This window comes from Sturnira hondurensis, unplaced genomic scaffold, assembly GCF_014824575.4.
Source record: "Sturnira hondurensis isolate 20B ecotype Veracruz unplaced genomic scaffold, ASM1482457v3 Scaffold0007487, whole genome shotgun sequence".
Lineage (NCBI taxonomy): Eukaryota > Metazoa > Chordata > Mammalia > Chiroptera > Phyllostomidae > Sturnira > Sturnira hondurensis.
Window position 1 is genome coordinate 715,885 of NW_028080118.1, and position 13,316 is coordinate 729,200.

Here is a 13,316-nt window from a genome sequence, read left to right on the forward strand (position 1 = left end):
CTACTCAAAGCAATTTATAGATTCAATGCAATACCTATTAAAGTACTAATGACATACTTCACAGACATAGAACAAGCACTTCAAAAATTTATATGGAACCATAAAAGACCCTGAATAGCAGCTGCAATTTTGAGAAAGAAGAACAAAGTAGGAGGGATCACAATACCTGATACCAAACTGTATTACAAGGCCACTGTAATCAGAACAGCCTGGTACTGGCATAAAAACAGCCATATAGACCAGTGGAATAAAACAGAGAGCCCAGAAACAAACCCAACTCTCTATAGTCAATTAATATTCGACAAAGGGGACAGTAACATAAAATGGGGTAAAGACAGCCTCTTCAACAAATGGTGTTGGGAGAACTGGACAGCTACATGCAAAAAAATGAAACTCGAGCACCAACTTACACCATACACCAAAATAAATTCAAGGTGGATAAAAAGACTTAAATATAAGCCGGGAAACCATTAAAGCCCTAGAGAAGAGCATTAGCAGGAAAATCTCAGACATTCCATGCAGCAATATTTTTACTGATATGTCCACTAGAGCAAGGGACATAAGTAAAGAATAAAAAAATGGGATCTCATCAAAATTAAAAGCTTCTGCATGGCTCAGGAAAACAGTATCAAGATAAAAAGAGAATCAACTGTATGGGAAAACATATTTGCCAATGACACCTCAGACAAAAGTTTAATCTCCAAAATATACAAAGAACTCACATGACTTCACTCAAAGAAGATGAGCAACCCAATTAAAAAGTGGGCAAAGGACTTGAACAGACACTTCTCCAAGGAGGACATACAGAGGATCCAGAGACACATGAAAAGATGTTCGATATCGCTAGCTATCAGAGAGATGCAAATTAAAACCACAATGAGATACCACTTAACACCAGACAGAATGGCCATCATAAACAAAGCAACAAACAACAAGTGTTGGAGAGGTTGTGGAGAAAAGGGGACCCTAGTTCACTGTTGGTGGGATTGCAGAATGATACAACCACTATGGGAAACAGTCTGGAATTTTCTAAGAAAACTAAAAATGGATCTGCCTTTTGATCCAGCAATTCCACTGCTAGGATGATATCCTAAGAACCCTGAAACACCAATCCAAAAGAACCTATGCACCCCGATGTTCATAGCAGCACAATTTACGATAGCCAAGAGCTGGAAGCAACCTAGGTGCCCATCAGGAAATGAATGGATCAAAAAACTATGGTACATTTATACAATGGAATTCTATGCAGCAGAAATAAAAAAGGAGCTCCTACCCTTTGCAACAGCATGGATGGAACTGGAAAGCATTATGCTGAATGAAATAAGCCAGGCAGTAAAAGACAAATACCATATGATCTCACCTTCAACAGGAAGCTAAACAACAAAACAAACAAGCAAGCAAAATATAACCAAAGACACTGCAATAGAGAACAGGTGGACAGTGCCCAGAGGGGGGAGGGGTCGGAATTTCAGGGAGAAAGGATTTACAGGGACTAGTATAAAGGACACATGGACAACAATTAAGGCGGGTGGAAATGGGAGGGAGGTGGGGAGGACTGGGTAGGTGGGCTGGGATGGGAGTAAAAGACAGAAAACTGTCCTTGAACAATAATTAAATAAATTTTTTAAAAAGGGAAAAAAAGAGAAATAAACATCTATCTTGTTGTATTAAAAAAATAAGTATTTTTATAATAAGACCTGAAGCATCTTTTTCATCTCAGGGCATTTTAAGACTAGAAATCACTTCTAGCCAAGATGGAGGCATGGGTAGACACGCATTGGCTCCTAGCACAACCAAAAGAAGGACAACAACAAGCTTAAAAACGAAAAACAACCAGAACTGACAGAAAATCAAACTGTGTAGAAGTGTGACAACCAAGGAGTTAAAGAAGAAACATTCATCCAGACTGGCAGGAGGGGTGGAGACAGGCAGCTGGGAGAAGAGGACTGGTGGCAAGGCAGTGGCTGGAGGACTGGGGCAGGCGGGGCAGCAGCTGGCGGAGCAGGTGGTCCCCCATTTGCGTGTAGATAAGCTGGGTGGAATAACAGGAGAACAAGACAGACTTCGCAACCCAGGGTCCCAGTGCAGGGAAATAAAAGCCTCAAAACCTGTGACTGAAAAAACCTCTGGAGGTTGAGGTGGCAGGAGAAACTGCAAGCCACACAGGAGAGTTTGTTAGAGAGCCACAAGGTCCTCAAATATACCCAAAACAACCTCCCCTCCCTGGAATCAGGACCAGAAGGGCCCAAGTTGCTTGTGGGTAGCAGAGGAAGAGACTGAAAGCTGGCCAAGAGCTGAGCAAGTAGCATTGTTCCCTCTCAGACCCCTCCCCCACATACGGTGTCACGAAGCAGCGATGTGGGCTCCCCTGCCCTGGCGAATACCGAAGGCTCCGCCCCTTATTACATAACAGGCATGGCAAGACAAAAAAAAATGCCCTAAATGAAAGAACAGATCAAAGCTCCGCAAAAATAAAACTAATAGAAAAAGATATAGCCAACCTATCAGATGCAGAATTCAAAACCCTGGTAACCAGGATGCTCACAGAATTGATTGAATATGGTCACAAAATAGAAGAAAAAGTAAAGGCTATGAAAAGTGAAACAGAATTCCATCAAGATGGAGGCATAGGTGGAAACACTGCCTTCTCCCACAACCAAGTTTGAATGCAACAAAGGTTTAGTAAACAAAGACACAGCCAAAGAACAGAAAACTGAACTATACGGAAGTCTGACAACAGGGAACCCTTCAACCGGGATGGTAAGAGGGGTGGAGCCAGCAGCAGAGCAGGGTCTGGCAGGAAAGATCCCCGACCCAGGTGCACAGGCAGCTGGGGTAGCAGCGCAGATTCAGTGAGGGTGCGGGGCAGACTGACCGCAGTCACACATTCACGTGCAGATAAAGCAGCAGAGTGAACAGTGAGACAGACTGAGCAGGCCCCAACAGGCAAACCCAGCGGCGGAGGGCCGACCGAGGACACACAATCGCACGCAGTGGGGCGGAATGTGCAGGCCCAGAGACAGTGGCAGCGGTGGTGGGAGGCGGCAGACGGACCGCCATTGCTCCTCTTTGACCCCGCCCCCACATACAGCATCGCAACCCAGTGACTGAGTTGCCCCACCCTGGGGAACACCTAGGGCTCTGCTCCTCATACTAACAGGCACCAACAGTCCAAAATATGGCTCAAGAAGAACTCAAAGCCCCAGAGCCGATAACTCTAAGCGACCAGGAAATAGAGAACCTCTCAGATGCACAGTTCAAAACACTGGTGATCAGGATGCTCACAGAACTGGTTGATTATAGCCACAAATTAGAGGAACATATGAAGGCTAAAGTAATTGAAATGAAGGGAGATGCACAGAAAACCAATACTGATGGAAAGGAAACGGGGACTCAAATCAATGGAAGGGACCAGAAAGAAGAAAGAAACATCCAACCAGAAAAGAATGAAGAAACAAGAATTCAAAAAAATGAGGAGAGGCTTAGGAACCTCCAGGACATCTTTAAACGTTCCAACATCCGAATTATAGGGGTACCAGAAGGGAGAAAGAAACAGCCACGAGTGGAAAACTTATTTGAACAAATAACAAAGGAGAACTTCCCCAGTCTGGCAAAGGAAATAGACTTCCAGGAAGTCCAGGAAGCTCAGAGAGTCCCAAAGAAGTTGGACCCAAGAAGGAACACACCAAGGCACATCATCATTACATTAGCCAAGATGAAAATGAAGGAGAGAATCCTAGAAGCAGCAAGAGATAAGGGGACAGTCATCTATAAAGGAGTTCCCACCAGACTGTCAGCTGATTTCTCAAAAGAGACCTTACAGGCAAGAAGGGGCTGGAAAGAAGTATTCCAAGTCATGAAATCTAAAGATTTACATCCAAGATTGCTTTATCTAGCAAAGCTTTCATTTAGAATGGAAGGACAGATAAAGTGCTTCTCAGATAAGGTCAAGTTCAAGGAGTTCATCATCACCAAGCCCTTATTATATGAAATGTTACAGGGACTTATCTAAGAAAAAGAAGATGAAAAATGTTAACAGTGAAAGGACAGCAAACTCACAGTTATTAACAACCATGCCTAAAACAAAAGCAAACCAAGAGGACAGCTAGATCAGGAGTGGAACCATAGAAATGAAGAACACATGGAGGGTTAGCAACAGGGAAGTGGGAGGAGGAGAAGGGAGGAAAAGGTACAGAAAATAGCATAGATGGTAGGTAGAAAATAGATAGGGGGAGGGCAAGAATAGTGGGGGGAATATAGAATCTAAAGAACTTGAGACATGTGGTCATAAACTAAAGGAGGGAATGGTGGGGGAGGGGTGTTCAGGGGGAGGGGAATGAGGGGGAGAATAGAACAACTGTAATGGTATAATCAATAAAATATACATATAAAAATAGAAAGAAAAGTGAAACAAAGGAAAATGTACAAGGAAACAACAGTGAAGGGAGGGAAACCGGGACTCAAATCAATGGTTTGGAGAAGGAAGAAATAAACATTCAGCCTGAACAGAATGAAGAAACAAGAATGCAAACAAATGAGGAGAGGCTTAGGAACATCTGGAGCAACTTTAAACATTCCACCATCTGAATCATAGGGGTGCCAGAAGGAGAAAAGCAAGAAATTGAAAACTTATTTGAAAACATAACTAAAGAGAATTTCCCTAATCTGGTAAAGGAAATAGACTTCCAGGAAGTTCAGGAAGCTCAGAGAGTCCCAAAGAAGTTTGACCCAAGGAAACACACACCAAGGCACATCATAACTACATTACCCAAGATTAAAGAAAAGGAGAGAATCTTAAAAGCAGCAAGAGGAAAGGAGAGAGTTACCTACAAAGGAGTCCTCGTGAGACTGTCAGCTGATTTGTCAAAAATAAATCTAACAGGCAAGAGGGGAGTTGGAAAGAAGTACTCCAAGTCATGAAATCCAAAGACCTACATCCAAGATTACTCTATCCAGCAAAGCTATAATTTAGAATGGAAGGGTAGATAAAGTGCTTCCCAGATAAGGTAAACTTAAAGGAGTTCATCATCACCAAGCCCTAAGTATTTGAAATGTTAAAGGGACTTATCTAAGAAAGAGAAGGTCAAGAATACAAACAGTAAAATGACAACAAACTCACAACTATCAACAACTGAACCTAAATAAAGAAAAACAGAACAAAAAATGACCTATGAAACAGATTCACAGAAATAAGGATCACATGGAGGGTACCAGTGGTGAGGGGGAGGGGGGAAAATGGGGGAAAAGGCACAGGGAATAAGAGGCATAAATGTTAGGTACAAAACAGATGGGGGGAGATTAAGAATACTACGGGAAATGGAGAGGGCAAAGAACTTCTATGCATGACCCATGGACATGAACTAAGGTGGGAAGCGGGTAGAGGGTAGAGGGGAATAAAGTCGAGAAAAAAATGGGACAACCGTAAGAGCATAATCAATCATATATATTTTTAAAAGATTAGGAATGGACTGAAAATTTGTTTGAAGTAATTAAGTTTCTAAAAGTGGAATGCCTATTTGTGGAGCTCTTACCTGTACAAGGAAAATGATGAGGAAATAAAAATTTGCAATTCTTCTGAACTGTTCAAACAGATTCTTTGGGAGGAAATTCCAAAGTGTATACTACAAAGAAGAAAAAAAATACATATTATTGGAAAGCAAGCTAAAATACCTTAGCAATAATAAGTCATATGGGTCCCAGTTACCCCAACAGTCTGAAAATATGTTAAAACCCAAATATCACACATATGAATAAGCATAATTAGAGGTATAGTAAATAAACACTTGCAAGTAATAAAGTTTTCATTTTGACCATTACAACTGGATCATCTGGTCCCATATGTCTGCTTTCTCTGACGTGATTTAAATTAGGTTCCTTGTTCTGTGTCCTCACATCTATACTTCCTCAATTACACTCGTTGCAGTGGATAATTATATATGTGTGTTATTTTTAATTAAAATTTCTCCCTCGCCAGGCATGAGTTATATGGGCAGGCTGTTCATCAGTCTTTTCATTATTTCCCCCAACATCTAGCATGGTGTCTGACACAAAGTAGACAATAAAATTAGTTGGATGAATGAATGAACAAATTAATCTGTCTGGCTTAGCTAACCTTTGGAGTCTTGATCACAATCACAGATATAACTCTGTCCCTGTCAGTATCTCTGTGACCACTGAAGTGTACACATAACCCTGGGTCACACAAGGCTTTCACTTTAATCACCAACGACGTACCATCCTGTGCTCTGGTAACTGGTAATCTGTAAAGGTTTCAATGCTAAATTGTACGTGATCAGGAGGAGAAAATTCTTGAGGCAATAGTCAAATCCCATAGACTTTCTCACTGATAACTTAAGCTCAAGAACTGGGTCACTAAAAATCACCAGATGTCAGGCCTTATAGCTATCTGGTCTTTAATAAAGACCGGAAGATGGAAAAAACACGTTCCTTAACCCAAAGCAGTCCATACTAGAGTAGTCCAAAGTATCTCCATAATGTGAAAAAATATCCATTAAATTAAGTAAGGTGTATGAGAATTTACAGCTAACCCCTCTTTAAAAACCTTATGGGCTCAAGATTCCCCCAGGAAATACCAAGAAAAATGAAGACGAGCAGAGGGAAACATATTCAGTGATGTAGCTGCATTACAACCAACGGACAACCTACAAAGTTCTTCCCCCGCGGTTCAGAAATTCCCCAAGGAAGCCCATTCGAAATGAAGTGCACAATTGTGTGTGCCTGGGCATCGGTTAGAAGCGACTCCACACTTTCATCAGGTTCCCAAGGCAGCTTGTGTCAAAAAATAAAAAAGATCAAAAGCACTGATTCGGTCACACTTCGGAGCTGATGCAGTCCAGATTAGCACCTAACTATGACAACAACAGGCAAATAGCTGGCTTGTTGACCTTATGTTACATAACTAAAGGATTTTTTTTTTAAATCTTGGAATATCACTATTTTTTAACTTTTATATTTTATTTATTTATTTTTAGCGAGAAGGAAAGGAAGGGAAAAACAGAGAGAGAGAAACATCGATGTGTGAGAGACATATTGATTAGTTGCCTCTTGCATACCCCTAAACCAGGGTCTGGCCCACAATCCAGGCATGCAGCCTGACTGGGAATCAAACCATTGCCCGTTAAGTTTGCAGGCCTGCATCCCATCCACTAAGCCATACCAGCCAGGGCTAACTAAAGGGTTTTTAACTAAACAAACATTAGAAACTATTAAGCGTCCTCTCATGGATCTTAACACATAAAAGGAAACATTTGTTGCTGTTTCAAGGGCCTCACGGTGGTTCCTTTACCACTTTTCTAACTTCCTTAAGAATGGCTTCCTGTATGAACTATGGTTATTCCTTTTAGAGTAGGGATGTTACATTCATTTTCACTAGGGGCCACATCAGCCTCACAGTTGCCTTCAAAAGGCTGAAATAATTTTTGGACTATGTAAATGCAACTACTCCTTAAGTGTTAAGGAGTTGAAATTACATTCGACCCTTTGAAGGCAACCACAAGGCTGAAGTGACCCCCCATGAAAATGGGTTTGACACCCCTGCTTTAGAGGAAACTACCAGTATATGCCCTCCTCTTTCCTATCTGAGATCATGAATTATTATGAAGCGCAACAACATGGACAGACCTAGAAAGTGTTAATGCTAAGTGAAATAAGTCAGTCAGAGAAAGACAAATACCATACGATCTCACTTACATGTACAATCTAAAGAAAACAAATGAACAAACAAAATGGAAACAAACTCATAGGTAAAGACCATTTTGATGGCTGCCAGATGGGACAGGAGTTGGGGGAATGGGTAAAACACAAGAAAGGATTAAGAAGTACAGATTGGTAGTTACAGACTAGTCATGGGGATGTAAAGAGCAGCATAGGGAATACAGTCAGTAATATAATAATAAATATGTATGGCGCCAGGTGTGTACTAGATTTATTGGGGTGATCAGTAGTCTTGATCTCAGTCACTACAAAGCAAATATAATGTCAGCTCACAGGAATAAGGTGTTCATAGCATTTGTTTCATTAACAATCAGAATGGAGATTATGGAGGGGTCATAAGTAAGTTCTTGCTCAAAGAAGTCAGTAAGTATACCTTTTTTACTACCTTAACACGCCATTATAAACTTAAAAAGCAACACCAACATTTAGACCATGTTTAAAAATGGGTTCGCTGCCCTGGCCAGTGTAGCTCAGTGAGGTGGAGCATCGTCCCATTAACTGAAAGGTCAGGTCCAATTCCTGGTCAGGGCACATACCTAGGTCACAGGTTCGGTCTCTAGTCAGCATGGGTGCAAGAGGCAACTGATGGATATTTCTCTCTCATACTGATGCTTTCCTGGCCCCTCTCTCCAAAATCAAGAAACATATCCTCAGGTGAGAATAAAAAACTAAAATAAATTTTAAAAATGTGTTCTACACAAAAATGCCAGCTTACCAAGTCTATATAATGCATTTTACATCTATCTGCTCTGTAGTTAACTAAACTGTGGATCAGCCCCTCAAACATCAACCACTTATTAAAGGAAGGGGTTAAAATGAATTAAATCACAGTTTGAGAGTCTATTATGTCAATTTACGCAGAGGGAGGCTTTAGAACATTACCTGTTTTTACCTAAGGTCCAAAAATTTTCCGATTTAGCACTAAAATTGGTGACGGTGTACTAAGGCTCTAAATAACTTGTTCTACTGTGTCAGTACATCACATGGGAAAGGGGAACAGTTAAAAAGGAACTAGTAACTATTTAAACTAAATATTAAAGTTAATGGCCAATTGTGAAGGAGCTATCAGAAGGAATATTGACTTTTCTAAGTAGTAGGATTTGGATGTGATGGATCAAAATAACTGTATTTTAAGATTAGTTGTAAATAAGCAGAGCTCTAGCTTGAGTAAACTGTTCATTCTGTTTAAATTACTGTATTCATTTGATGATCGGCTCTCCTTATTACAGGCATTAAACACAATTTTGAGCATCGTAGCAGTCTACTTTCATTTCTATGACCAATGATAAGCAGAAATTTCTCTTGTTAAGTATCACTCTTTCTACCATAAATTCAGAAGAGCAAAAAGAGTAACCAGGAGATTACTGCATTAGGATTTAGTAACTTTAGCTAAAAAGGCACCTTCAAGGAGTTTGATAAGACTCAAACAAAAAGACATCTGATAAATTCTACAGGCAAATCTGATTTTTAAATTATTTAGTTATTATTGTTCTACTACACTTGTCCCAATTCCACCCCCCCTGGCTCTCCCCTACCCCACGCATTCCCCCTACCCACCCACCCTTTCGTCCATGTCCATAGATCCTTTATCTGATTATTTTTATTTTTTAAGTTTATTTTTTAAATTGTGGTTCAAATACAATTGTCTCCATTTTCCCCCTACCACAGCCATCCCCACTTCTCACCCTTGATCCCACCTCTTCTCCTTGGCTCTGTCCATGTGTCTGTCCTTTACAGATGTTCCTGAAACTTCCCCCATTATCCCTTTCCACCTCCCCTCCACTTTATCTGATTTTTAAAATGAGGATAAACACTCGTGTAATTTTAGGCTTGAAACTTTAATACAAGATGTCCTTTTACATAAGAGTACTCAGATTAACTTGGGCACGTGGTACGTGGTACGTGGAGAGAGGTACGTGGAGATCACTGATTCTTATCCCACTGAATGGCCTTCAAGATGAGGCTTAGGGTTTTTAAAGGAAAAAAGAAAGTAGAAGAGAGGAATACCATGAAAGCTAAAGCAATCAATTCTTCTTATGCTACAAGAGGGGATTTCCAAGAGTTTCCTACCAACTACAAACTTCTGGTGATTCCCAAATAAGTTTTTCTAAAGAAAATGTTTGTGTTTACCAAAAGAAAGGAATACTAATTTTTTAAAGATTTTATTTATTTTTTAGAGAGAGGGGAAGGGAGGGAGGAAGACTGGGAGAGAAACATCAATATGTGGTTGCCTCTCACACAATCCCTCCTGGGGACCTGGCCTGCAACCCAGGCCTGTGCCCTGACTGGGGATCGACTGGCAACATGGTGGTTTGCAGGCCAGCACTCAATCCACTGAACCACACCAGCCAAGGCAGAACAACACTAATTTTATAAGTAAAATTTCCAGTAGGTCAAAGGTTTTTTTTTTTTTATCTTTAGTGCTCCTTACATTAACAAGATGTATTCCCAGTGTTACGCTGGCATTACTGATGACATTTATAAACAAACAAAAAGCAATCAATTACGAGAAAATTATTTTTATTACTGAAGAGTTGAGAAAGAAAATCAACACTTGCTACAAAGTTAGAAGGCAGCTAACATATACTATAAATTGTTCATTTCTTCATTAAAAGATTCTGGTGCAAATGCAGACAAAAAGACAATGTGAGGAAGAAAAAGTCAAGTTATAAAACTAATGCTCTCTCCAGGATGGATCCAAAGGCCTCCTTTTTTCTTTTGAATGTTTCACATTCAAAATACATGAGACTGAAGAAATCAATAGTACTGTTCAGGACTATCATAACAATAATCACAGAAATATAAGTATGACAGCGACTACCATTGAGTTGTTACTATAAGCCAAGCACAGTGCTTAAATGTTTTCTGTGGGTTACTTTACTTCATTCCTTATCACAATCCTATAAGGTAAGTACTGTTAATATCCCCATTTTACAGAAAGAAAATTGAGACAGAGAGGTTAAGTGACTTATTTTAACCTCAAACCCAGGTTTTCTGTCTACAAGGATGAATCTCCCCACCACTATACACTGTATACTATCCTCTTATAATACTCACTGTATTAAGATTTCATTCTTTTTATGGTTGGTATGAGGGGGGACTCCCTCCTAAAAAATAACTGGAATTCTTTTCTAGAGGGTGGGACCCTTGTAGTACAGGTTTCCCCCACTAGGTGAGTATTCCAGCAATCCACCTGTATCAGTATACCAGCTGGCGCTGTTATGAGAGGCTGTGTTTGACCTCAGTGAAATTTTTTTGAAGACTCTTGCAAATCATTTGCCTATTTCATGATGGGTGATTTACAAGTATCTGCCCACACCACACTGAGTGTTCAGCAATTTTTGACCCAAAACAGCATGACCCCCATGCCCCGCCCTCCCTGTTCACTTGATCTTGCCTCAAGTGATTTTTTTGTTTCCCTGATGAAAAACAGTCCTCAAAGGGAAATGTCTTGTCAATGTAGAGGAGGTGAAACAAAAAACAGCAGAAGCACTAAAATACACCAAAATCGACAAGTTCAAAAACTGTTTTGAGCAGTGTAAAAAAAATGTCTTGATAGGTGTATTACATCAGGTGGAGAGTACCCTGGCCCTGGCTGGCATAGCTCAGTGGATTGGGTGCAGGCTGCAAACCAAAGGGTTGCCAGTTCTATTCCTAGTCAGGGCACCTGTGGGCCAGGTCCCCAGTGGGTGTCATGCGAGCAGTGACCACACATTAATGTTTCTTTCTCTCCCTCTCTTTCTCTTTCCCTTCTCCTTGCTCTAGAAATAAATAAATAAAATCTTTAAAAAATAGGAAAGAAAAGGGCTTTATCACTAACTCAGCTTAGAGACCATGTCACTTACTTTCTCTGGGTTTACTTTCTCCATCTGCAAAGTGAGTTGATCTTAGGATCTTTCAGTTCTACGAGTCTATGATTCTGAGTCAAATAACTACTATTAATTGTTTTGTTTTCTTAGATATTATGGGGTAAGTCACAATTTTCCGTGAAGGCCTACCTTGGGCACACATGGAAGTTACTGGCTGAAGATAAATTTTCTGCCATAAGGTTAAAAATTAACAGGAAAGACATTGTATCCAACTACACTCATAGTGTTCTACAGGCCAAGAGATCATAAGACAACAGTTTTCACTCATTCTGTCCCTATTTTACAGAATCTCCTAGCTAAGCACAATCTGCACTGCATCACTACCCAAAGATAAATCACATGTACATTTAAAAACTAAAATGTTAAATTTTTTAAAAATTGCATAATTTTGTGTTGTGGATCCTAAGATGTTTGCAAATATGCAGTGAACTGCCCTGGCTGGTGTAGCTCAGTGGATTGAGTGCGGGCCTGTGAACCAGGCGATCACGATTCAATTCCCAGTCAGGGCACATGCCTGGGTTGCAGGCCAGTTCCCCGCAGGGGACGCACGAGAGGCAACCATACATTGATGTTTTTCTTCCTCCCTCCTTCCCTTCCCCTCTAAAGACAAATAAATAAAATATTTAAAAATATATATATGCAGTGAACCAACGGTCACCAACAGTTCAGCTACGCCTTGTCAGGGTGCGTGAGTGAGTCTGGGAAATGATCAAAATCTGCTCCCTGGTACAAGAGGTGGCAGTGGGTTAACCATCCAGTACCTAGCCCCTAATCTGGTCAGCCAAAGGTAAAGGTTAAGATTAGTAAACTAATACTTGTAGAAAGATGACTATGGGTACCAGGAACTATAAGGAGTGCTTTCACATATCAAATATTAGCTCTATTTCAGGGAGGACATTCAAATTTAGGGATTAATTTGGTCAAGGTCACAGAGCTGGTAAGTGGTCAGGCCAGGATTTAAACTCAGATCTTCAGACTCTTAACTGCTGAAGCACTGTACCAAGAAGGGCACACCCTTAGAACCCAGTAGTGTACTTGAGAAGCTCCTCCGTGAAACAGAAAGAGATACAGATGTCCTTCCAGGAAAGCACTCTCCAAAGAAAAGGTAAATTACTTACCAACTAGTCCATCCAATTAAGGGCAATACAGGAAGCTTTGGGCAAGTAAATAATTCCTACTGTTAGCACACTTTATGGCTTAAAGTAAGACGCATAATGAACAGACACTGTGAATCATAATGGAAGGCAAGTGAAAGATGCTTCAGCTGTAACAAGGTGACGCTTTAAAAAAACTGTCTTTTGGTGGATTAATGATCACAGTTGGTTTATGACTGGTATAAGTGCACATCCATGTACACATATATAAATGCACCAGCTTCTTCAGAAGCATACATAAAAATAAGTGCATTATCTGGCTCACTATATGAATATATATTGAGTTAAAAACTTACCTTAGATGAGACTATCCTATTATCACAAAACCTTTGTGCAATGTAAACTTCTGCTGCTGAATCTGGATGATTGCCCACAAACACGGTGCGTGTACCAACTCGTTTCTCTTCTCCAGCACACTGACCAAAAGAAAGAGGAAAGCAGTCAGTGTTTCGTCACATTTCACCATGCTTCTACAGGACTCAAACTTCTTGTCTAAGCATGTTTAGCTATGGTCTAAAGAGAAAGAGGAATAGAGAGAGGGCAAAACTTGGTCAGGAAT

General features: G+C 40.4%; 1 protein-coding gene across 7 annotated transcripts in view; it reads right to left on the reverse strand.

Annotated features, from left to right (window-relative positions):
• ATP11C (ATPase phospholipid transporting 11C (ATP11C blood group)) overlaps nucleotides 1-13,316 on the reverse strand; it is a 192,585-nt gene that overhangs the window by 96,468 nt on the left and 82,801 nt on the right. For all 7 annotated transcript variants that reach the window (XM_037052626.1, XM_037052628.1, XM_037052627.1 and 4 more), the window contains 2 exons: nucleotides 13,054-13,173; nucleotides 5,532-5,621 (listed from right to left, as the gene is read on the reverse strand). In XM_037052626.1, the coding sequence (XP_036908521.1) occupies nucleotides 5,532-5,621; nucleotides 13,054-13,173 (210 nt within the window). The remainder of the gene's footprint in view (nucleotides 1-5,531; nucleotides 5,622-13,053; nucleotides 13,174-13,316) is intronic.